This window comes from Parambassis ranga, chromosome 15 (assembly GCF_900634625.1).
Source record: "Parambassis ranga chromosome 15, fParRan2.1, whole genome shotgun sequence".
Lineage (NCBI taxonomy): Eukaryota > Metazoa > Chordata > Actinopteri > Ambassidae > Parambassis > Parambassis ranga.
Window position 1 is genome coordinate 15,427,784 of NC_041035.1, and position 26,794 is coordinate 15,454,577.

Here is a 26,794-nt window from a genome sequence, read left to right on the forward strand (position 1 = left end):
TTTTTTTGCGTGTGCACAGGAATCCAGAATGTGACAGGAATTGAAGGGGAGGCTCAGTGAAAGCTGGTTCATATTTTCAAAGTAATTAAAGGGGTAGTTCCAATTTTTCCATGAAGCCAGTCTTATTATGAGCTCTTAGAATGTTTAGCCCACTCAAAGCATGACATACTTTAAGCATTAAGATTATTTGACCACACATAAACATGACCTGCATTGCATTGTTAATAGACTGTTAATACTGTTTTCAGTGTGTAGAAAATGTGAGACATGGATTGACTAGAAGCCCTCACACCTTCTTTTAAAACCACAAATGCATGGTTTAGATATCTCGTGACTAAACTGCAGGTTTGAGCATTGACAGAGTGGGAATGCACCCGCAGGAAAGCACATAACCACAGGGAGCCAATCAGTGTGGTTTAAAAAGAACCTGACCTCTCCTCTCAGGATGAGCAAAGAGAAAGCTTGATCCTCAGATATTCAGACAGGTCTCTTCACACCACATCAGCCCATCGGGTCCAACACTTCAGGACATCCAAGGTGTGAAACATAGCAATGTACAGTGCACAGAAGGCAGGTATTTGTTATTTAAGTTTACACCTGAGGGATACCGCTCAGGCCTCCCTTTTATTTTCAGGCATTCAGCATTTTTAGGCATTCTTCTTTGGATCTTAAAGGTATGTGAATGTCTTTTAAAGCCAGCTGGTCTACATAGTGTTGGGCCTGCCTTGAAAGATATCTGTTGCTATTTAATCTTTTAAGTTTCAGGCAAGTTGGCAAGTCTTCCCAGGCGCAAGGAGGATGTAATGCATCGATGGAATGGTTTAGAGGTACAGAAAAATCAGTCAGTCAGTTATACCTGATCATTTTGAGGGGTAAAAAGGATTACAATTTGAGTCCATGCACTGACTCGGATAGCTTCTGAGTGGAATGGACGCCAAATGCATGACACACAATCTGTGCCACCTCCATCTTCCCCCTTTTGGTTGAAATGTTAATCGATCAGAGGGGAGTCCAAAGTTTTTGTTTTCCAGCCAGGGAGCCGTGTGAAACAGAAGGCAGGTCGTCTGTGTTCATGTATCTCCCTCCCTGTGTCTGCATGTGTGTGTGTTTCATTTTGTATGGTGATGTTTCATGGAGTCAATGTGCAAATGTTGACATGGAGGTCCTGCTTCTCCCTCTCCAGTTGAGCCCTGTGGTGGCGCCCGCATCTGCGCTGCTCTCTGCTGGCTCGTCACGTTTGCGCAGCTTTGTGCTGAGCTGGATGATGCACTGATCCCAGTCCTCCGGTAAAAGCAGCATAAGGAAACCCAGGCAGATGATGGACACAGCAATGAGGCGCACTGTGTTGAAATGAATTTCACATGTGTAGAGGTCCACCACTGCAAATATAAAGGGAATTTGTAAATATTGTAATAACAGTGTCACCTTGTCAAATAAAATGAAAAGTTTAATAGTAACTGGGTTTAAATAGTTGAGACTTACAGGCATTTACAGGAACACTTAGGACAATGCCAAGGGAAATTAATGTTGGGTATGTTATCGCAATGCCAAAGTTCACCAGGATATTGAAAGCTGTGTGAAGAAGCAAAGTCAGAATTCATAAAAAAATCATGAAAACGTATTTGTGAACTTGGTTTGTGCAAAAATCTTTCATATTTACCAAAAAGCAGGGCTGCGACCCCACAGAGGTAGGCCCAGGGGATATCTTCAGGTGAGCCAATATACTCCACGTGAGTAAAATACAGGATTACTGGCACAAAGCTCATGAAAACAAAATTGGCACTACCAACGACGCTCAGAAATAGTGCCGCCTCTCCGAATTTGGCACTGCCCAGAACCATCTTGAAGAGCACCTGAGGACAAAGAGGGAGGAGAGGGGTTGAATGTATAATATCTGTCCTCATAAGGAGGTGAAGGATATTACACAGCATGCACCTGCCAAGCACCTGCCCTGGCTCTGGCTCAGGGCCACTGTTGTCTGTTTATCGCATTAGGCAGAAACAGACCCTGTCAAAATATAGAATATCTGTGCCGTAACCTCCTTGTTAAGGACACACACACACACATATCGCACACGTCTGTCAGCTGAGTCTTACATTTCATCATCTCCTCCTGTCGTCTGCCACCTGGTTACATAAACAAACGGGAGCTAGTCCAGGATTTCTTATATAAGACAAGACTATTCACTATATGTTTAGCTATTTTCATTTTTTTGTTTCAATGCAAATAAAAGTGACACAGACGAGGGTTATGGAAATACATGAGCTTTAAAATACCTTGTAGAGAGCTGACATTGAAGCAGAGGCCACGACCAAAGCGATGCCGATGACTGAGTGACTGTGGAATCCATCAGCATAGGTCATCATTACTATGCCTGCTATGGCTAAGATAGCAGCAACTATCTGTCGAGAGAGAGAGGGACAGAGACAGAACATCAGTGATGAACGACATGCTGCTCGCAGTGGGGTGATAAAGACGCCCGATCCATTTCCCACCGTGTTGGAACACAGCAGGCACACATGGCTTCTACGTTGTTGCTCAGCACAGAAATCACAAGCCTCAAAGCACTACAAGGGCTTTTTTTAATGGTGTAATTACTGTGCAATGATTATTTTATAGTGTCTGGATGTTTATACTCTCACACGTGCAAACACTGGTTCTCAGATTCAAATGCTTCCAGTGCAGGACGGGCAGGTTCTACAATGATGCTTGTCTGACATTGATTTCCGTTACACTGCCATCATGTTTACAAACGCATGCATGTTTCACTCACTAAGTGTGAGCGCCTGTGATCATACTAGTGAGGGGGACATCACTTACATGTACTCAGCTGGACTGACTGACTGTCCAGCTGAGTGGATTAGCTCTGCATTAAGGAGGTGTCAGGAAGATAAATGAGCCATTTGTTTTCGCTTGGCCAAAGCCCTTGGGCACCTTTGGCAAAATGGCTCTTTCTGCACTGTAGGCTGCCTGTCAGTCACAGCTACACCTTTCAATCGACTGTTTGCCTACAGGGTCAGCGACAGTGTAAAATGTTTCAGCACAATGTCAGAGAGGGGCGGGGGGAAGATCACAACGTCACCTAATTCTGTGCAGTGTGTTTAGGACACACCTGAACACTGAGTATGGGTTTGCAGCATTAGAGTGTGTGGACTTTACAAATATCCAAACATAAGCCACATGTCAGCCAAAGAGCTCTTCAGTTTATTTATTGAATAGGTCATAACCTCCATTCTGAATCTTGTCCTCCAATAAATCCAACACCCACATCCTTGTTTCACCAGGGTGATTTACTGTCCCCTCATTTCTCTTTCCCTCTCTCTCTCCTTCATTACTTTCAAGCCAAACTCGTCCCTGCATTGCTGCAGACATTCAAACACTGCAATCCCAACCAGCAAGCAAGAGAAAGAGAGAGAAAGAGAGAGAAAGAGAGGGAGGGAGGGAGGGTGTGTATAGGAAGCTGGATTATTACAGTATTTGTCTCTTACTGAGGCTTTTCATCACAAATAATGGGAATGGGGATATGAGTGCATGCACAGGGGAGAGGTGGTGTGGCTGTGAGTAAGTGGGGAAAATGAGGGGAATCCACTCCGCAGAGTGCAGGACAGCTGCAGATATGAAAGCATGTGAAGCGTGCGGTGGAAGAGGAGATACCTCAATTTATAAACCCGTACTCAGCTGTTCCCTCTACTCAAAATCAAGACACACGCACCAGCAGGCACGTTTGAATGACAATGCTATCACTGGTGGGTAATCACACTGTCACACACAAAACCTGCTGCCTGTGCAACTATGTCTATGTGTAGCTCACATCCACTGAGAGACACACACACAGCTTGCAGTTACACACAGATTGTGTTTTTATCATGTGTGAGTTGAGTTCATGCATGCTCACTGCAGGACAAAATGTAAATTAGCTTAGAAGGAATACAATGTGAGGCCAAATCAGAAGCCTAATGGCAAGGGAAGCTTATCATGTAATCGCATGTCATGCATTTTACGGTATTATTCAGTAGCATCACTGGAGTAGGAGGAATGACATTAATGGGCCAATATCATCAGATGACATTGGCTTATCTTCACAACAACACAATGCAAATGGAAACAACTGCACAGGCACACGATTGATAGGACTGTTATTGAAAAGTGCATGCTGACTGACTGTGTGTGTGTCTTGATTTTGTCAAAACAGAGCATGATCAATCACTATTTGGCAACTTTTATTGCCAGAATGTTCTGTGTTCAAATCTTAACTATATTTAATCAGAAACTGCACTATATGCATAAAAGGGCTGACTGACAATTAATAAAAAGATACAATCTCTTCATATTTTAGATTTTAACATGAGGTGAAGTGTATTTTTTTGTTGTTGTTTTTGTTTTTAAGGCAGAAAATCATTGTTCACTACCCCCTTTGTCTTCTGAGGCCTTGGACTTTTCTTTAACACTTTTTGACCTTGGTGGAAAACAGAAGATCTGAACAAAATCCATATGCCTGCTGCATTCCTAACAGGCTTTTCAAGGTGCAAGGTGGCCATTTTTATTCTTAAGATGTAACACTTTTACAAGATGGTCCAGTGACGACCTTAGATTTGTATCGTTATCTCAAGGAAGCAGGACAATGTTAATGACATCAATTACAAACACACAACATGTGGACATACTCACCCTAACCCCCATGAAGCGGTCTCTGAGTACAATCCAAGAGAGCAGGAAAACAAAGGCCTTGTTACAACAGAATAGCGCTGACACATCTGTTGTGTTGATCTTCCTGAGGGCCTGCAGGTACAGGTAGTTGGTGAGGATCCACAGAAGCCCAAAGGGAGCCACCTTGGTGAAAAACACCTTAGGGGTCAGCCCATCATCCCCAAAGAATCTACAGCACTCCCTGTCAAGGAACACAATGTGGCACAATAAGTTGGTAAACATAATTACAGTGTGAGGCCCAACTCAGAGTAATCCCCACATCAGCACATACAAAAGATGTAGGTCCACCATTGTGGTCCATGTAAGACCAACACTACACTACAGAAACATGTAAATATTTAGGAATACAATCTTAATGTCAAAGCTGTCCCCACAGTATGAAATAGGATCGTGCATGATTTGTCTGAGGCAATTTCTGGCTGTTTTCACTGAATATCCATGCAAGAGAGACAACTGCATTTGAGACAACTGTATCAGGCTCTGCAGTGAAGTGGAATCATTTCTGCTGCTGGCCATGAAGTGGTGGTGAGGTAGCTCATTGTTACAAGAGAAAGAAGCTTCTGAAGCATTGTTCATTGTTCATAATATCACTTCCTGGTCACTATGTTGTGGCTAAAATACTTTCTATGAAAATCACATGGCACTGCCAAGGTGAAGTCCAGCATCCACAGTGAACACGCCCTTGATCGTCCTGAATAAATATCACACTCCTCCACAGTGACCCTGCCCACTTTCACTTTGTTTTATTTTATTTTTCCCTATAACAGCATGAATCCTCAAATGATAGCAATCGTGTATTTCTGGCTGCGACTGTTTACAGTTTCCTGAGTTGTACCATTTACCCTGAAAGCATCTGGGCCCTGCGAAAGTGATGAGGCAGCAATAACACAGGAGTGACAGGTAGCAAATTTGCCAGAGTGTCCTGCTGGATATTGAAGAGCAGTGACGCTATGAATCAGCTCCAGAGAGCTGAGTCTGTATTAAAAACACTGCACTATAAACACAACACTAATTCAATGACAAACACATTAAAGTTTATTATCGTTTCATTACAGACACTTGATGCAGCTCCTTCAAATCCAAACCAGCTACAGTGTTCCTGCACAAAGTGATGATATTTTAGCAAATCATCTGCTGGTGTCTGGCATCAGGAAGAGTCAGACTGTTATGTTAACAGCTCGAATTGGACCAAGATGCAGACAACCAGGACACAGGTAGAAGAACAAGGTGAGCTGTTGTTACCAAAAGTCCAAAACTCAAAACATGGACAAAGTACAAACAAAAGAGGGATATCAAACAAAACCAGGACAAAGAACTCAGAAGTATACTGGAAACTTTAGAAACACTAAAGACATGGGAGAACACACACACTGGAATGGACAGAAACAGACAAACTGACAAAGACACAAGGGAGCACAGGGATAACGAGACACAGGTGAGAACACTTAAGATGGGGCAGGTAATCAAGAATGCAGGGAACACAGGAGGAAGTAAAACAAACAGGGACACAAGAGGAGACAGGACTTTCAAAATAAAAGAGGAACCACAATCCAACCAGGACAAAATAAACCAAAACACAGGAAAATATAAATACACCACAATAACCAGGAGTACTAAAAACAAAACACAAACAAAGATTTAAATGAAAACAAACCCAAGTAAACAATGAAATCACAACAAAGACCTTCTCAGACTATATGCACAGCCTCCTTGTGCTGACGTTTCTGCAGATTTATTTGTGTCTACTGCAGCTCCAGAGGAGGAAAAGGAGATGGGCATATTTGCTGCAATGACTTGCAATGCAATTGTGCGCTCTTATTGTGAAAATCCTCCTCACTTGTGCCTGTGAAAGATTACCTCTGTCAGGTCATTGTCTTTAAAGGCAGGTATTACTAAGTGTCATCTTTGGGTTTCTATTTTTCTGCGCTGTCTTTGATTCACCAGCAGGTTAAACAAACACACAGGAAACACAGTGTTTGATATTCAGAGCACAGCAGCTCAGGCCCAGATCCCTGCGTAAAAAATAAAAGAAAGCCTTGCATCACAGAGGTGGGTATACAGAACCAATCTCTCTGCACAGCGGCAACCTCTTTGTCTCTTTGTAGTGAAGCAGCGCAGTGAGTACCAGTGATAAGACTTCTGTCTAAAGACCGTGATTAATGGTGTGTTTCAAGTGTGAAAGCATCTGCACAGCAGCGCACCTAAAGTCGACGCAGGAACTGGATATTCCAAAATAAATAATTGGTGAGCTATTAATAGAATCTGAACAGTGAGAGTGACTGTGCATTACAAAGCAGTAAACACACACAGTAATTGGCATCAGATTGACTGCTGTCCTGAATGATGATTACTGCAAGCAGCTGAAGACGATCAAAAAAGATGTGATTGTTCCCTCATGGAGAAAGACTGAACATGACTGTAGGAAAGCAACAAATTACATTTTGATGTCAAGCTCACACCTACGATGTCAATGAGTTGTTAATAACGCCACCAAATTTATACTCATGGTTTCATCTCAGTGGATATTCTGAAGATTTGAGGAAAATCCTTTTAGTCTCATAAAGTCAATATCTGTTAGAATTTGGTAGTTAGAGTTTAAATGTCCCTCTGAGCCTAAAAAACATATTTGGAGCCATAGCTGAAAAAGTTCATGTGATTTGTGATCCCAGAGGGAAATTCTTTACGGCTGCTGCCAAGCAGTGTCATACAATGACTAGCAAGGCGCGCCACAGGCTAGGGTGTAGTGTCTTGCCCAAGAACACACAACAGTGACTAGGGAGGAGTTGGGATCGAACCACCCTGCTATACCACTGCGCCACTGTTGTCCCCAACGAATACGACAAAACATTCACACAAATGTCTAAGTATAAGACTGTGATAATAGAATGCCTGACTCCTTTCAGTGTGCCACATGGGACCTAAATGTGTAACAGTGGTCAATTGCAGGTTTTCTTTGCAGGTTGTTTCCCTGTTTAATAAATCCTCCTCTCTGTTTATTTTTGGTCTCTAAACTGCAAATAAAGTTTTCTTTGTATTGTAAAAGTCTTCTAACCTGAATCTCTGTCTTGGTGTCTGCCTCTCCGGACTCTTGCACAGGTGGCCGATGTAATAGAGGGGGAAGAAGAGACAGTTCCAGGTGGTGGCGAACCAGGTGAGGGTGAAAGGTGCATCAAACTGCTTAAAGGTCAGTTTGGCCAGCTGGGTGGACCCTGCCCAGGATGAGCACACGCACATCACCATGGCGACTCCCCACAGGGCCTTCCGCACTTGGACGGTTGTAACTCTGATGCAGCAGTGGAGCCTCCGTCTGTTAGAGCTGGACTCTGCTCCCGCTGCACCAGCCGACTGGGCTTCCGTGGTGCCCACCACATTCTCCCTGCTGCGGTCTTCTCCTACGGTAAGACACACACATATTAGACTGATACACAGACACACATACTTTTTTTTTTTAAATTGCTCAAGGAACTTAGCAGGAAGTCAGATTTATAAGTCTCTAGGTCACATGTGTCTTGTCATCTTTTTTTTCCAGATAAAAATATCTCCTTTCATACTTTAATTGACCTCAAAGGTAATCAATCAGACATCTGAGTTAAAAATGTGGTGATCCAGTGTGACAGGCGGCAGCCAAACAGAGGACAAAAGAGGGCAGATCTGATATCCAATCCATGACGACCTCCTCTCCACCTCATGAGCGACAGTGTCGTGTGTGTCTGCCCAAGTTCAAAAAAGGCACACACGGCAACACTTAACTTTTCTATTTGTCCTGTCAAGACCTGACAGCCACCATATTTCTTCAATAATGTGTGACCTGAAGCAAAGCGTTGTTTACTGTCCTGCCCACACCCACTCTGCGCTTCAAACCAAGGTCACTTTGTTCCCTCGAGTCATTAAATTTACTTGCCGATATATTGCCTGTTGCCCTTTTTTCTAATCGTTCAGTTAAAGCTGTACAACCATGTGTGAACGTTAATAAACTAATTACAAATTGCAAAGGTTTAAAAAACAAACATGGCTGCTGTTCATATTATCCAGATGTCACAGGAGACACCAACCAACCACTGCCTCGTCTTTTTCTGCCTTTTTTTCAGAGCCCATATCTTATTTTTTGCCGTCAGGGTGTAAAGACTGTTTCATAGTACATGACAAATAGTGGCCATTGGATAACTTTAACACCATCCTCACGTCCGCTCTGTTGTGTAACTGCTATATAATATGCAGCAAGCGTCTTCTGTAGCTTTCTACGGTTTTTAAGAAATGTGGGATCTCCTTAATGGTGTTTCCAGAAGTAATGATGTGCTGCAGGCTGCCTTTTGCTGATTCATCTGCAGTGTTCGCTGCCGACTGGAAAGCAGAACACTTCAAAAGGCCTCAGCGAGACAATGTTATGCTGTGAAAAGTATTATTTTCAGTGCAGGACAGTGAACTCTCTCATGTTATTGTAGCTGCCCTGTGTACCTGACTACACTGACTCATTCCATTTTAATGTAGTATGTTTAATCAAGGGGACTCCCATCGTTTAATAAGCGACTCGCTGCTCATTTTACAAAGAAGCATCTATCACGTCCAATGAGGAGCCTCATTCTTCCCGGAAGAGGCTGCCTCTGACCTTGCCAGGTGGTCTCATCATACCGTATATTTGCTTCCCTGATGACTATCGCCTCTAATGCTAATGCCTCGGCTTCCCCAGGCTATACCTACTCAATGCACAAGAGATTCAATTCTGTTTATCTATTCCAATTTTTTTTTTTTAAAAAGTGATGCAATTAAAATGAAATTAAGCTGCGCTGTTTGAGCATCCTGAACAATCCCTGCTGCTCAAACAATCACCTGACAGCTCTGGAAGCCCCAAGGCAAATTTGGCAGCTAGGAAAGATGATTCAAGATCATTGTCTGTTATCGCAGGGAAATGATGAATCAGCAAAAGCCAAAAAAAGAGACAGGCACACATGGATGTCTATCAAAAGTCTTGGGTACAAGGGTGAGAATTAAGTTTCTCTATTCTGAGATCCAGAGCCTCTTTGTCTTTGTTGTGAAGGTCATCTGTTGTTTTGCGCCGCCCAGTGTTTGTCCTCTCTGGGCCTCCATCCCACATCCCGTGGCGCCGACCACTTTTCTGTACTGCACCACAGTTTAATCTTCCAAATGCAGCAGTGGACTGAGCCAATCAGCCCACAGACAGGCTCCCAGGCCCAGCTAAGCATTTCCAGCTCTGGCACACTTAGGAGTGTCATGACAACATTAGTGATATTACAGAGCCCACACCATAATGTGCCATAATACAATCTGGTCCATCTTTTATTAAATGAGCCATAAAAGTATTAATTAAAGTTAAATGCTGAGACATCAGAGTTTATCCATTCGTTAGCACCGAAGCACAGACTGATGACTTCAAGGTAACACGCTTCTTTTACATTGTTAGACTGACACTGACTAATGATACCGTGTCAACCTTAACTGCCAGTAATAAACAATATGGAGCAGAGCTGAAGTCATCAGTGTGGGGGAGCAGGGTCAGTGGAGTGGCTGAATGAGATAGGAAGTCTCCTTCGCTTAATGACATTTGAAGCCACCATTACCGAGCATGAAACGCCCAGAAAGGAGTAACCGCAAAGCGATTAACTGGGAGCTCTTACCTTATCAGTTCATAATCAAATGTCAGCTGTCAAGGTCAGCCTGTGACACCAAGGCATTTATAACGCAATCACTGGAACAGTCTTTTATAATTGCATTTAACCTTCCTGTACACTAAAACAGATTAAAACAGGTTTGCTTGATATTAGCAAAGATGTTTAATTTAACTCCAGATGGAAATATCTCCATTCATTCAACCCATTTTATGTCCAAAGGAATCCTAACAGGCGTCTGTGAAATCACTGGAGACAGGAAGAGAGTGTTTGGCATCCTTGTAGGACCGGCTCTTGATCCGCTCTGACAGCTGTGTATTGCTTCACCTTGTTGCCTCCTCAAATGTATTCAGCCCAACCACTCAGCTTTAATAAGCTGCACTAACTCCAGGGGATTTAATACAGGCACAGGTAAAGGTGTTAGTAAATGTTAAGGTGATAATATTTTAGCCCGGTGAGCAATTTTTCACATCAATTTTGGTGACATGGGTCCAACTGTGAGAACATCTGTGGAAGTCTGGTAATGACGTGAGCACAGTAAATCACTGTTTGTCTTATGTGCCTGTAGTATTTTTGTAAACAGAGCGCCTCACAGGCTGCGCATCGGATGTACATCGTACTCCCTGCGGAGTCGAGGCATTTAATCTTGCCATTAAGTAGCCAGTTTTCCATCTTTTCTTCCACCTCAGCTCATGCTTCCCTGCCCCATTCCCACTTCTGCTTCCCTCCTCCCTCCTCCTGCAGTCTCTGCAGTGCAGATCTCTCCTGCTGATAGCTGCAAATCCCAAACGTGCCAGCAGAGCCCTGACGGCCTGCCTGCCCGCCTGACTGCCTGCTCTTACACTTCACAGAACCTGGCCCTGACAGGCCGAAAAAGCCCCACTATGTCCCTCTGTTGCTCCCTGAACAGCCCCCCCACCCCCACCAGGAGCAAGACCTCTGCAGGCAGCGCTGACATTGTCTTGTATTGGGTTTGCCAGGGCATCCATGGACACTTCTCAACTAAGTGGAAGAAACAGACATAAGAGGGAGTTTTGTCTGTTTGGCAACATCTCAGTGGGAGTGAGAATACACTGCAGCTCTGCTTCACTGATTCAAGAGGGTAAACAGATCAATCACCAATACACACTTCAGAGGGGCTCTCTTCTTGTCTCACTGTCTGCTGGCTCAGCCCTGTTGTGAATATGAATCAACATGCACGTCATGATAACACAATATAGTGTATAGTAAGTCCTTGTGTGCCTTCATTGTACAATACCGAGGGGACACATTAAGTGTGAACTAACCCTTTAGTTCAACCTGTTTTAGTGTAACATTCAGTTGGAAAACAAGCAAGCTGGTTTCTGGCTGTCACACCGAATCAGTCATTGAATCAATATGTTAATAAAAATAAATCCTTCAATCTCATGCTGACTTATTTGTTTTGTCATTTCTGACATGTCAAAAATCAAAGGCAGTGTCCTTTGTTTTACATGCAGCCATTTTTATGAGGTATAACCTGCAAATGTGTTATTAGAGAAGGGTGGTAGTTTCAGCACAGGAGGGACAGACAGGCAGCATACAGACAGACAACAGTCACTGTCTTTGTCATCTCAGTGTCTGACAGACAGTGGGAGTCTGTGATACTTGGCTGTGACACTTTTGTCAGGCCAAGCTGTCAGTCAGAGGCCTTTCAACACACCAGAGCCGGCTCATCTGACAAGCCTGTCCCACTCAATAACACAACAGAGAGACAGGCGGAAAACACACCCTGCTGCGTCGACCGGCTGATAGGTGGGACCGCATGGGCTGAGAGGACAAAAAGGGCCAGAAGGGCAGACAAAGGTGGGACAGGTGTTACTGATCCCGCTCTCCTTCGTTCTCGCCTGGTTTCTCCTTCAACCTGAAAGGGCAGCGAAGCCATCTTCTCGTCTAGTGCAGCAAAGTTGTTGTTTGTCTCTGCCCGACCTGCCCAGCTGGTTCAACAGATGCTCATGATACAGGTCAATGCTGTGGCCCTCTCTCGCCTCATTGGTTAGTGACATGACAAAACCCTGCATGCAGTGTGTGTGTATGTGTGTTTGTCTGTGCATGATGTATTACAGCAAGGTAATAACAATCACATTTGGCAGCAGGTATACAGCCCAAAATCCATCAGTCCCTCCTCTCCCATATAACAGTGGATACAGTGTGATGGACCTGCAGCTTAACACACTGGCAGGAGTCCCAGCACTTTCCGCGACAAATCAATATTTAAAAGATTGGCCACAGCGTCGTCCCTGTTGAAGTAATGGATAGGCAACCACTGAAGGTGTATCTCTAAGTGTCTGCCCAAACAGCGGTTTCACTCCCTCTGCGGCGCAAGTCTGCTGATAACACCGGGACTCTATCAGACTTACATAAACCTGAGGTCTGACTTTTTGTAAACACATCTTAACATTTCCATTATGTCACCGCTGCAAACTGACCCCAGTTTGATGACTTATAGTTTTTTTTTTAAATGGCGTCATAAGGAAAAAAGTCAACTCAGTCATTTTCTCAGATTAAATGCGGCGAAGCACACAGTGCACGTTTGTGCTGACACTACTTCCAGGCTGGTCACAATGACTCTACTCAGAGCGAAACATTAAAATATTTTCTTTCAGTATGTTAACTTCTTGTTCTAATTATCCTTCTAGGGACACCATCTGGTCTGCTGGCTGCATTTTGTGAAGACGGGCAGTTTTCCTACACTCTGACAAAAGCTTTCGGATCTGCTCAGTTTAGGATTACAGCTTAAGCACAACCTTTTTACACATTTGTGCTTAAAGGAAAAAATTCAAATGTGATATTTGGCAAAGATGTCTGGCAAAAAAACCCTCAAACATCCTTAAAATGTATTCAGATCTTATTCATTCTTTGTTCTGAGGCAGTCCTTCCTATGATGTTGATAAACCCCTGAGCAAAAGCGTGGCCTCTTAATAAAATAAAAGCCCTCTCATTGTGCATTCATTGCGCAAATATCAAGAAAAAATGCGTCTGTTTCACTGAGCTTTCTAAAGGATGCGTCTGAAACATACAACACCAACATCAAGTGTGATTACACTCAAAAGGATGAACACCAGCCTGTTTTTAAAGGAGCACAGAGGGGAATATTTCAAAATTAAAGTTATCAATGCTCCCGGTGACCTTACGATTGATGTTCAATACACATTACGTGCACATAAGTTTGACCTCTGTGGAGCCCGACTTATCTCCAATACAGAGATGTGAATCTGAACACACATTTACATATAAATAAGACACATGCAAACAAGAGCAAGTCCTCTGTGAGTATGCCTGAAGGGAAAATGTATTTTTATGTTTAACACAGGTGAATACATTTTAGTGCCCTTCATCTGAAAATTATTAATGTTTTAAAGGTGTAATCACGCTCATTCTTCCTGTATTTCTCCAAAACCTCACTGAACTGAATCAGGTCAATTTTAAAGGGCGATTTCTAACATTGTTAGTCTAAATTGTCCATAGCGTGTGAAGCAATAACACACATTATGTTAGACATCCATGTATTTTAGTGCAGAGATATCTACTGAAATTATTGTGCTACGCTAGCTAGCTTCAGAATGTGATACCACATAATACCACTAGATGGACCAGTGAGTCAATTTCAGTCCAACATGAGAGGTAGAAGAGGCTCAGAGGGTATTCCAACTCATTGAACACAGGCTTCAAAGTAAATGGATGTTGAGATCTACAAGATTAAGCTGAATTTACTGCAGAGTATCAGACCTCGGAGGACGGCACATTATGAGCCATGTGTCAGGAAGCAGATGAGTTCTCTAATGTTTGCTCCCTGGACAATAAATGTGGCTATATTCCCCTCTAGTAGACGACCCTGTGGGAGAGTTTTGACGGAGATGTGACTCAGTGATGGAGGCTTTCATGTGCCGCCATTCAGGTCGTCCAGCTCACCTCGTTTTGCTCTGTGCAGTATTGTCAGCTCACAGCTCATCATATTGAACTAACCTCAGTATCTCAGGGTTGCTTAATGGAAGCCCTTTCTAGTGAATATACGAAGCCTTTAGTGGACTTGTCATCTCACTGGAAATCACTTTTTGGGGTCCAGCAGTACTACAAGCAGGTTAATCATCTGTACATCTTGACCTACAGTTGTACTTCTGTGTGTGATTTGGTCATGTGGCTGATGTATAACATATAGTCAAGGTGCCTGAAGCCAAAGTTTTACAGTTCCTTCCACACAGCAAGTGAAATATGACCAGGATCCTCTGGGACGTGTGTACTCTGAATCACTCTTAAGAGATGCCTGTTCTGTTTCAAAGCATGTAATTAAATTATAGAGATTAAAGGGACTTCTATGAATTTCTTACCCATGCCTCTGACAACACAGACATTCCCTGAAGACACAAGCACTGGAAGCACATTTAAAAAGACATCAACATTTATAGTCCATGGGTCAATGGTTGGGCAAATTTGTCACATGGAACATAAAGGTGAAGGTGTGAAGCTGTGAGCAGTTCAGATTAAAATTTGTGTAAGGATGTGTCATGTGGCTGTGACAATATCTCCACACACACACTGCATATATGGATGGTAACTGAACACAAGTGAAAGACAAATAACTTCTTAGCAGCTGGATGCAGATTGTTAGTGAGGAGAACAGAGTTTTTTTGGAGTTTGGTGTGTTACATAAGCTGCAGAGACTCTGAGAAGCTGCGTGCTGATCCGCCATGGCCCCCTGCTATTCCCTCCCCTCCATCAAAGCAGCTGCTGAAACAAGAAGGCGAACGCGCACATCATAAACTTTACAGCTTTGACTCCTCTCAACAGTTTACAATACTGTATCGCCCACCGACACAAACACGTACACGCAGCCCGTGTGTCACGGCGGAGCTTTTGTTTATTCTGCTTGTCAAATACCCGCCCGCCTTCTCAGCTATTCTGAATAAACTGTGAGCTGACATTCATGCTAATAAGCTTAAAATATTTGCTAATCCAGCAGGCAGTGATTATTCTGAGAACGGCCAGTGACTGAATACATATGCAGCAGAGTTTAAACATCTCAGGCTTCTTGTTGGTTAATTTGATAGATTTCTGCAGTGTCCGTATCGAACTGCATAAAAATCCCTCATTCATTTTCCAGCAGCTGGTCTAGTTATAAATTATGAATAATGAAGTACTTCCAGATATTTTCATATTCATGCTCCACACTGTTATGAACACCAGGAGAAACAGACAAGCATCACATGAAGTCTTAGTCAGCAAGCATTCACTGCTTATACTTATGCAGAAGTTCCCCAGGTCTTTCTGTTATTAGAGATACTGACTCTGAGTCACCTGGAAATGGGTTGAAAGGACTGTCTGGGTGAGTGGAATAGGTTTGCATGCCTTAACATCCATGGCTCTTGAGCAAGGCACTCTGGAGCAGCACTCCAGTAAACAGGGCACCTCCTACATACACTGTTTCTGACAGGACAGCAACTTTACAAACAGCTGGTGATCTTGCAGAATATGATGGATTACTGTAAATTAAACTACGGTACCCAAAAGTTCAGGGTGAATGGACATATGTTGGCTATGCAGGGAAAAAAACACTGCAGTAAAGCTACAACACTGCATGAAACCTGTGAAACAGTGAGTTGGACGACTGTTTTTGTGTTGCATGTACACACAACAATTACATTTTTAGAGATTAGTCTCAATTTAAAGTACTGGTGATCCTTATTTTTTGAGCAAACAGGCTTTCCTCAGTTACAAGATGGTTTTCGGTTCTGTTTAAGAATAATGTGAAATGATTGTCGCTCGTGCCAAACGCTGAGACCTTGTGTAGTGCTCTGTGCTGAGGACTGGATTAAAAAAAATGCATAACATTTTTGCATGAGCAGAGGCAGAGCAGAGTATCAGAGGAGGCACAGCCTACTGTACAGGCAGGAATGAGGAGGTGTGACACAAGACATAAAGACAGAGCTGATGCAGCACACACACACACAGAGGGAAGTGTTGTCCCTGATGTCAGTAAGAAATGTGATGTAAGATCAGGGGGACTCTCAGACATGATGATGATGATGATGCCACTGAGGAAGAGTGTCACTGAGCGTTTTTTTTTTACAGGGTCTTCTGCTGAGTTCATGTCAGTTAAGCTGTGATGGGTGGAGGGTGGAGAGTGAGAGGGGAATCCCTGCTGCAATAACAACTTCAGACCCTCCCCAATGGCCAGTAAATTTAACACAGTAGCCACCATGAGTCGCACTTAATCTCACCTCAAAAGAAAAACAGAAAGAAAAAAAAACATCAATGCGTCGGGATATGTACAGATCAATTTCGAGGTTTATTTGATCTTGTCACGTGATTGAACGCAACCATAAATCTGATTAGATTCCGTTTTGAGGTCACCTGTCTGAGGAAAATGGGATGCAGCACAAACATTACATCACAGATGACAAGTTGCGCGTTTGATCGATTCATCCTGCTCTCAGTAAGATTTTCTGAAGTTGATCTTTAAAAACAGTCCAGTCTTATCAGGTTATTTCAGTCTGAAGTCTGGTCTCTAACACAACAGGCTGTCCGGCATACACATCAAAGCAGCAGCCCCAAGCCTGCGCGCTTACAGGCGGAGCAAATGAGACGGGAACTCTCCCTACCTTCCACTTTGGTGAGGGTGAGCACCGGACTGTTGCAGGCGGACAGTGGGGCAACCCTTGCAGAGTGTTTCTTCATGATGATGAGCTCGGATGGGCTGAGCTCCAAACCGCTTCGACTACATCCCTGAAGCTGATTTGGTGCAGACACCAGACCTCTATAATGGGACTCTTGATCTTTCTAGAGCCGGTCTTCTGCCCTCTGTCCCCTCGCATCCATCCAACTCCCTCTTGATAATATGTATAATTTTTTTTCTTCCTCTGTCGTATCCCCCCACCCCCTTCCTTCCTTCACTTGCCTTCCCGCCCCAAATCTGCTGTATCCAGCGCGTCCTGGGTCTCTCTCTCTCTCTCTCTCTCTCTCCTTTACGTACAGTTTGGCACTTGCTGCAATTCGCCAACGTCACGCACTAATCAGTCTCACAACCACGTCCCACCACACCATCCACCACCCCAATCATGAAGTCCTCTCAGACCCCCCGTGGCTGCGTGGTCCCTCCCTCCGGGGTGAAAGGAAGCTCTGCGTGGGACTGAGAGGATGGAGGCGTGCAGGCAAACTCAAGGCTATAAATGGAGCGTGTGACATATTTAATGTGACCAGATCAGCGGAGGGGGCGTTTAAACACACTAAAACTGAAAGACTTTTAATTAAATAATACAACAAAATCTCCACATTTGTAAAGCAGCATTTTGATAAGCTTTCAAATCTATTTTCACATTTATGCTTTATGATTTTTTTCTTTAACTAGGAACGTGTCATCTCCCAGTAGGATCATTCGTGCAGGCTAAGAGCTCATACAGTTCTTTTCATGTAGACATATTACAAGCAAGGAAACACCATATTTGTGTGTTTGTTTTACTTGACTAAATATAAAAATTAGAATTAAAAAGCATCATCCATTATCTGAACCCACTATGTCCTGCAGTGCAGGGTCACAGGGGTCACAGGGGTCAAGGAGCGGATGAGAGGACAGGTCACCAGTCCATCACAGAGTAACATACACACACTAACAACTATTCACACTCACACTCACACTCACACCTAGAGTGACCAATTGGCCTAACAAGCACTTCTTTAGAATGTGGAAGGAAGCCAGAGTTCCTGGAGAAAACACACATAGGCACAGCCGCCCTAAACTAAGCATGTGTAACATTAAATTCTTGCAAAACGCCACCTCATAACAGTATTCTCATAGAAATATGCATTGATTGGAAACTTAAGGTCAGGAATTGGTTTGGCAGTATAAACTGAGTAGACAAAATGATAGCAGAATTATTAAATATGAGGTTTTATTTGTACCAATCGAACATTCAGCACATTTACCTTTCACTCTACATGTATAAACTGTGCAGAGGTTTGATCTCTGTTTTGCTGCACTTTGCATCTTGAACACTGAAGTGTACCATGACAGCAAAGGCATCATCATCCCTGTCAACACAGTGACATAACTTCTTCTTCACCTTAAGGAGAAGGTGAATCTGGTGGGTGCTGAGTTCAATTCTACTTTTCTTGGCCGGTTACTGTGGACCTGTGAGCTGTTGTCCTGAAGGAAAAGCACTCCTCTTGTCAGCTTCATATATACTTGATTTCATCCTGTCTCCACGGATTACCATGTAAGAGTGTGACACTTTTTCAGGTAGTCCACCAGCAGGATTTCAAGGACAACTGCGTGGCTGTAGACCACACAGGTCTAACTTTCTTTTACCACAAAACAAAAAAGAATACCACCGTCTCCTTACAGCCTAGAAAGTTATCAATTACTCTACTCTTTGTTTTGATATTCCGGCTAACTTACCAATAAACTCATCCTCCTGCATTAGACCTATGATTTGTGACTTTTACCTTCACATGTCACCGTTTAAGAGAGTTTTCATGAGGCGAGATGTGCGGAAACACTGCTGAGTGTCCCGTGGCTCTCATTTGTTACGTCTTTGTATTCACAATAGAAACTGGGACTGAAGCCTGAAGTGACAGTTCAGACTTTCACAGTATAACACTCTTAAACTGAGAGCAGTGCAACACAGTGTGGCAGCAGCTGGTCCTCTGAAATTGTGCCCGAGTGTATCTTTGTATCATGTCACTTGTGTTTTACTCCTGAGAAGCTATTATACACAAAGAGATAATACATCAGGAGGAAAGCAGATAGCCGTCAATACTACTCAGTATTGATCTGAGAATGACTCTGCTATCTCTGTGACCCAACACTAATGTATTTAAAGACATACAAGTGTGTGTCTGCATTGGCTCTGCATACAGCTTGTGTCCGCTGAGTGTGAGCAAAGGAAGCTGTGCTGAATAATTCACTGCTTAGACTCTACCTCACACTCATGCAAGAATCCCCTGCCCTGTCTAACTAGGACAGGGAGCTCTAAAAAACACTCTGCCCAGACCCACTCTGTCGTCCCCCAGCAACCCAATCCACTGGATCCTCCACTATTTTCCACCGCTCCCCTCTTCTCCTGTGTTTGGGTTTGAAAACGGGAAATGTCAGGGACAGCGGATGGGAGCTAATGGATGAAGTGCAAGGACTCACAGTGAATGAGCTAAAAGAGCAGCACAGGATGTTTGATGGATAAACATTATAAACATGTCACCTGTGAGTTATATTGTTGTGTGTCACAGTGAAAAATTCCACTTTCTCTTTTCTTTTCTTTTTTCTTAGTGTGTGTTTCTGGTGTATCTGCATGAACCCCATGCCCACAGGCTCTGTCTTTGGGAACTAATGTTGTCAATTGTCAGTATGTTAGTATGGGGAAAAACATGAAGAATCAGAGTGCACATGCTGTTATTGATAGAAAAGACAGGGAGGTGGAGCGGGTGAGATCATTAAAAGATCCCAGTCAGTGACTCATAGACTTTTATCTGCAAACACGTAGGAGGATCAAACCCGTCCATGAGCTGAGACACCACATGACAACTCCCTTTCTCTCTCTCTCTCTTTCTCTCTCTCTCTCTCTCACACACACACACACACAGTACAGGGGTATGAGTAATAACGAAGTGTAAAAAACCCAAATCCTTTGAGGTCCCTGCATCAGCACAGTCTTTTCTTTTGAATCCCTGTTTCTATCCAGAGAGACCGAAAAAAAGCAGATCTGCACCGAGAGCCGATTATTCTTCCATGTAGCTACATTGGAATGTTCTAGTGCGCGCCAAAGTGAGGCTTGTACTTTTCTGTCTTTTGTTTATTCATGCTGAATAATGAGGGAAGCTGCAGTAGCCATTTTTCAGGTCAAACGATCTCTGAATGCAACGCAGTGTGACGCTCCCACTGGTTGATCAAAAAAGCCCTCAAGGACAAATTAACCTTCATATCACAGATGATTTGTAGTTTAGCATTGAGAAGTAGGTATTTATAGGTTTAAATGACAAGAAAGAGATCTGACAAAAGTAAGTTATAACCAAGAAAATTTAAAGCTCACACCCCAGGGAAATATCAGGTCTTTATCACAGGAAAATGAGAATATAATTCAGTCCTCCCCATCAACCACAGGAAGCCCAGACTATGGAAGATGCTGATCACTCTGCTACCCACCAATCAGCTCTACACTGTAATTTTACAGAGCGTGACAGGAAAACAAGGTCTGAAATCTATATTGGCACAAAAGTGCTTCAGCTAGCTGCACATAGACAGTAGAAGATGATTGACTCAGACTGTTAAAAGGTGTAAACGATTTCTTCCTGTTTGATCTAAATTAACCACAGTATGAGTAAATGTGCCAGACTTAATTTGTGTAGTTTGGTACAGGCTGTTAACAGATTTTGTTCTGGTGATACAGAATAATTTAATTAAACTTAATGCTGATTTAAGACAAATCAATTCCTTGTCCAACACCACAAATAGCTACCAAAACAAAACTATGGAGTGTTTTAGCCTCCAAACTACTTCTAAATTCATTGATGGTACATGAACTCACAATATGTTGCATGACTCTTCCGTCTTTGCTCGAGAGCCTGTGTATCGCCTGCACTGGCACTATAGGAAACTTTGGGGTCGGGTAGGAACCCCTAACTAAAAAAGACTACAGCATGTTCCTACTTTATGGGATACGTCACATCCGCCTCCGACGCAAATGGAGTTGGAAGCGACACTGAGATGCAGCAATGTGCATGTGGGCATCCAATCTGCCGGAAATTCACGTGAAGAAGAAGAAGAAGAAGAAGAAGAAGAAGAAGAAGAAGAAGAAGAAGAAGAAGAAGTAGTAGAAGAAGAAGAAGAAGAAGTAGGAAGTAAAGTTCAAAGTCATGGCTGAAGCAACAAATAAACAGAAGTAATTAAAGGTGATGTCTGAGGAGACGAAGAAAGAAAAAGGGAGCGTGATAAAACGAGAGCTCAAACAAGGATAAATATCGTAGAGAGCTGGAAAGAACTGACGTCACAGCGACGCAGGTCCGCGATAATGGCCGCTTCCGTAAACAGGATTTTGTTCCGGTTGGATACAGGTCCATTAGGTACAATAATCATCTTTCTCTTACGTACAGGACTCGTGATTGGGGTGTTAAGCCGAACCTCTTCGGACAGACGACAACAGTGAATCCGCGGATCCTTTAAATGGACACCGGCTAAAATAAGGTAGGCTAATGTTGTCACTTAACTGCTTAAATACATGTTTAAATTGAAGAATGTTTACCTGGTTAAACGCTTATTACTGTCTGTATTCACTGTATTTGCGCAGAAACACTAAAAGCTTCTCAAAGCGCACAGCGACAGTTTACAGTTTACCTGGATATGACACGTTTGTTCACAGTCTGGAGTAATATGGGACGTATTTTAGGCTCAGACACGTTGATAGTGTACGTATTGTAACGGTCTGGGAGAAACGTTGTATTGTTGAGTTATGTAGTTGTGTAGTTTCGCAATGTTTTCTTGAGTTCTGGCATTGATGGTTGTGATTAGCAGCAGGTAAGCAAGCGGCGGTTGTCTTCCGGTGTCATGTCGAGTTTTGCATGCCTGCCGAGAAATGCATCCCCCGTCGCGGGAACGCGCACGCAGCTAAAGCGGAGACTCGTATTTATCAATCACAATAAATAATTGAGAGCCTGCGATTTAAGAAACATTATTATTATTATTATTATTATTATTATTATTATTATTATTATTAAGATAGATTTTGGCATGTCTTCGTCTGAACGTTTCACACATGTTTTAAGATACACTTATACAATGACATTTTAAAACACAATTTATCCCAATAGTGCTCAGACACACTAAATTATTATGTGCTACAGTTTGATAGTGGTGCAGTAGCCCCCCCTCCACCCTTCTATAATAAGCCAGGTGAGTGGTACTACCCTGAAATTTCTCCTGGTGTGCACAGACTACAGTGGCTTATGAGGGAGATTGTTGTTGTGTTGGCGTGGGCTGCTGCTGTGTGTAGATTTATTTGAATAAAACTAAGAAAACAAGAGAACTTAACGGCCTTCTTGTGTGAGAAACATAGCTCCAGCTTTGAAGGAGTTTGCCAGTGGCCTTGGCTGGCTTGTTAACAAATGTGCGTGCAGAAAAAGCTTATGGTAGTTATAGCAGACAATAGTGTTTATCAGACTGTAATTAGCAATTTCTCCAAACCTCCTAGTGCTGCTTTTTCTGCTGTGCTTTCCTCAAATTAAGAAAATCCCACAAATAAATATTAATGTAAAATTTTGGCAGTGCTCATTTTAAAATTGACTGCAGAGAGGATTTTAGTGTTCCCTGTTCTCCAAAAACCAAATAAGATTTTTTTTTGCCCCACTTTTGCCTCTCTCTCTTTCTCCAATGTTCCAATCCAGGTGACATTGTAACTCCCGCTTAACATGGAAAACAAGCAGCTGAGCAGCTAAAATGAGATCAGCAGCTTCATTAAAAAAACTCAAGGTGTCTTGTCTGGCTACTTAAAAACAACTCCCAGGGTAGGACAGCAGAAGAGTTCCCAAAATAAGCTGTAAATAACAGGCTGTTTCAAGTACCAGAAAGGTCAAGTCAAATTAACTTTCTGTCTTCCTGGGTCCTATACATCTTCAGAGCAAACACAGCTCATCTGTGGAGGCAAGCGGCTGTCAGGATACTGCATCCAGCAGCAGTTTACTAGATTAATGGCCTTTGCAGGGTCTCCCTAGGGGGAGAGAGGGAGAAAACAGTTGCCAAAACACTTTTTAGTTGCACTGCAGAGCTGTGTGGTGGCACTTGTATCGATCTCTTATAGCTGTCACATACAGTACACTTTGTAAGACTGTCGGCTTTTGTAATGAAAATAATATTTTAACCTATTCTCTTCAAAGTGATGTTTACTGAGCTGGTGTCTGGGGAAATGAATACCTCTTTTCAATATTGTGATAAATCTGATCTTCTTCTGCAGGATGATAACAGCATGAATATTTTATGACGGCATAAACACTATTAATCCAATCCAAGACATCCATATAACTATACATTTGTGATGTTGCTGTCCGTAGGTGTACAGTCATCTCCACACTAACTGCATTATATCTCTGTTTGTAGAATTCAGCAGCGGCAAGTTTTAAACTTCTCATGCAGAGCTGGTTGGTGTAACTAACTTACAGTAATCACATTAAATAACATTATAACATCATAAAATTGATCACAGGCAGCATCATTTTTAAATTACTTAACTTAAAAAACTTAAAGAAGACAAAGACAATAAATCAATTACTAATTAAATCCAGCTTCATTGTCTCTGCATTGATTGTTCAGCTATTGATCCAGCACTTGATTATGGTACATACACTATCCTGCACATGTACAGTACTCTTAACACAGTCTCTTAGCACTTTGTGTGAGGTGTGTGGGTCAGAGAGCCTATGACCTCCTCCTACTCCCACACACAGTGCAGATCAGGAGAAAGACAGACAGACAGAGAGAGCCACTTTAAAACTTCCTTATGATTACAGCCACAGCTAGTAAAAGCCCAGCAGTATTAATAAAAGCCAGCCAAGTTGTAATATCTTGATAGCAGTTAAAAGCACACACTACCCCGATGGCCCACAGTTAATGAGGAAGCACCCATTAAATTCACAACCTACCAGAGGACTCAGCTCCCAGCAGCACATTTATGCTCTCCAGTTAGGGATGTTTTTATGTCATCATGATTTGTAAATATCATTTGTAAGTATTATTTGGGATATGACAACAATAACTCTGTACAGTGCCTGATACTCATAAAGGCTAAAAAAAACTGGACTCGACACCCACACAGGGGAAACCATATGTCACTTTATGACACCTTTAAATGTAAAAAGACAACAGTGCAGCAAACATTGACTATTCAGGCTCACCTTCACTGGCAGCTAAATCACAGAGTCGACATTCTTGACTACACCCACACACAGTCATCCAGTACCAGCTGTTTTAGTTTGAGGTGCAGTGATCCCATCATCATGACCAGTCTGCAGTTCAGAGAAATTTATGCATCTTGTACAACAGTATCTCCAATTCTATCATGCTGCTCTGGTGACCCACACACCAGCCTCTCAAAAATAACACTAAAAGGAGTAGGGTGTAGCACTAAATTTGGACCTTGGTTCCAGCTTTAGAATGATTCTACTGATTCTACTTTTCTCTAAGAAGGAACCTGACCATTTCACAGCTGCTGGTTACAGTGTGAAGTCTGCCTCTCCTCCACTACATGGCACTGGCTCCCTCTGTTGGCAGGCTGCAGCATGTTTCAACTCCAAGGTGGGGTAACAGTCTGAACAACTTCAGGTTTTATGATATCTGATGGCAACACTGGTTAGTGCATTTATGTATTTTCACTTTGCACCATGTTCAGGGTACATTTAAAGCATTTTTAACAGTCCGGGTTGTCACCCAGCTGTTTTTGCTGAAGCAGCTCCTCTTTGAACTGCATTTGATGCACAGTCGCTTAAAATTATTCAGATTGTTCTCAATTGCTGTAATTATGGAGGAGCTTTTTCCAAAAAGCTTCTCTGCATTTATTTTTTATAAAATCCCTAAAAACCGTGCATGGGCACAGAGTTCAAACAGATGATGTTACACATACTTCTAAAAAACTCATGGAAGGTGTGTTTGTAATTACAAACTCTAGTAACAAATGTGTTTTTACATATAGAACAAAATATGCAATATTTTATGGTGTGGCAGTGTGACACTGATGAAAATGTATGAAAATGTAGGTGTCAGATATAATCTCTTGATTTGACAATAATTACCCCACACTGGATAACTGGATCCTCACACTGCAGAGTGCCAGTGCTGCCTGTAGGGGGCACTGTGACCACATGCAATTGTTGCACCTGTTTAAGGTCTGCAAGAAAAAATGACCAAGAAATCAAACCGCAGCCCAGGAGTGAAAAAGAAATTGGGCTAGCAGTAATAAAAGGTGATGAAATGACCCTCATACAGAGCAGACACAATCACAGCCTGTGCATCATGCTTGTGTAAGGACAGATACACACCTTCAGAAGGAAACAACAAAGAAAAACAACACTCTCCAATCACTCCTCTCCTCCTTGTCCAGTTTTGGAGGCATTGTTACAGCCCTGTCATACTGTGAGGCATTCACTGCCATTTTTTATTTGAGATGTTTTTTTTATTCCCATGGACATCCTTTATAGTGTGGTGACAAACTGAGTGAGTCCAGAATGACCTGAAAAAGCATATACATTTATACATACAAAAGTGGCTAGGTTAATAGTAGTATGTATTTTTGTTAAGTTAGCAAAACTGCAAACACAGACTGTAGTTTAAGCAGCTCTTTCACAATCTGTTGAAAAATTGCATTCAATTTAGGATTAATACAAATTAGCATTTTTGTATTGGTTTGCCACCACCAGTGAGAGGCATGCCGACAGAGTAGCTTCCATGTATTGGTGCATTAAATATTCACACCAAGCGCTTTAAAAAAGGTTAATTTATGAAAAGAGCGAAATGAATTTTAAAAAGACTTCACTAAACTTGTTTCCCTCTCTGAACTTTTTGAAACAGTTTTATTGATCCCTCTGGGCAGGAATGTTTCTTTTATCCTATCCCTCTCTACTTTGATATCCGACACTAAAAAGCTGCTTCTGATTATAAGGGTTACAGAAAGAGTGAGGAGAAATATTTATGGACAAACTGGAGAAACAAGCTGCTACAGCTCTTCATTAAATCTCCAACAAATGAGGAGGATGTGATCAGAACCTGAAGTGTGACTAAGCGAAGAAAGAATGGTGAAATTTGAGGACCTGTTGAAACCTTACATTCAATTATCCACAGAAACAGCTTTTTAACGGTCTCCCCACCGGCACATGGGACCTTAAATGAGTGATTCTACTAATCTTTTTTACAGATGGTGCCATGGAGACTGCTGACAGAACTGTGTGCAAATGAGAGTGGAGAATAACAGTAAAATAATACACCTGAGGCTCTACCCCTCAATTATACAGAGGTTTGGTGATTTGAATCATTTTTGTGGAGTATAATTGAGTCTGGCAGACTCACAAAATTGGATATAGGACTCTGTCTTTTTGTGGTGAATAATTCAAAGCTTGGGAATAGACTCAAAGACCAGAAAAGACACTAGTAGTCAAACTCAGCTGGCACAATAAAAAAAAAAACTACATTCTCAAGAGAGAACTATGTTATTTGTCTAATGCTGAATGAAAAGAGGAGGTTGATTCAGACCTTTATATTCATGTTATCATTAAGCTTCTGATCTGTTTATTTTTGTCTTTGAAGTGTTCAGATTGGTTGCCAGGTCGCTTTCAACCCGGATCAAACTGCTTTCTGATCACTATCTTTTCCATACACTACAGCAGCAGGTGTTTGGAGACCCTTCAAAAGGCCAGCAGGTGTGTGTGTGTGTGTGTGCTGTCAGTAGTGTAAAATTCACACTCTTTCCCTTTCTTCATCT

General features: G+C 42.5%; 1 protein-coding gene across 1 annotated transcript; it reads right to left on the reverse strand.

Moving 5' to 3' along the window:
• Positions 1-792: 792 nt before the first annotated feature.
• Positions 793-17,158, reverse strand: slc35f3b (solute carrier family 35 member F3b). The gene is made up of 7 exons (XM_028423535.1): positions 16,949-17,158; positions 7,760-8,099; positions 4,669-4,888; positions 2,277-2,402; positions 1,661-1,853; positions 1,483-1,572; positions 793-1,379 (listed from the first exon to the last, which is right to left on the reverse strand). Exons 1-7 carry the CDS (start codon positions 17,022-17,024, stop codon positions 1,138-1,140), a joined length of 1,287 nt encoding a protein of 428 aa, XP_028279336.1. The 5' UTR covers positions 17,025-17,158; the 3' UTR covers positions 793-1,137.
• Between the last annotated feature and the right edge of the window lie 9,636 nt (positions 17,159-26,794).

What these genes read in the sequence shown, in the direction of transcription:
- slc35f3b (XM_028423535.1), bottom strand. Translation starts at nt 17,024, where the DNA reads ATGAAGAAACACTCTGCAAGGGTTGCCCCACTGTCCGCCTGCAACAGT. An exon ending in CAATGTCAGCTCTCTACAAG is followed by an intron (nt 1,854 to 2,276) that starts GTATTTTAAAGC and finishes CTTTGTCCTCAG; the next exon opens with GTGCTCTTCAAGATGGTTCT. An exon ending in AAGTGTTCCTGTAAATGCCT is followed by an intron (nt 1,380 to 1,482) that starts GTAAGTCTCAAC and finishes TTATATTTGCAG; the next exon opens with TGGTGGACCTCTACACATGT.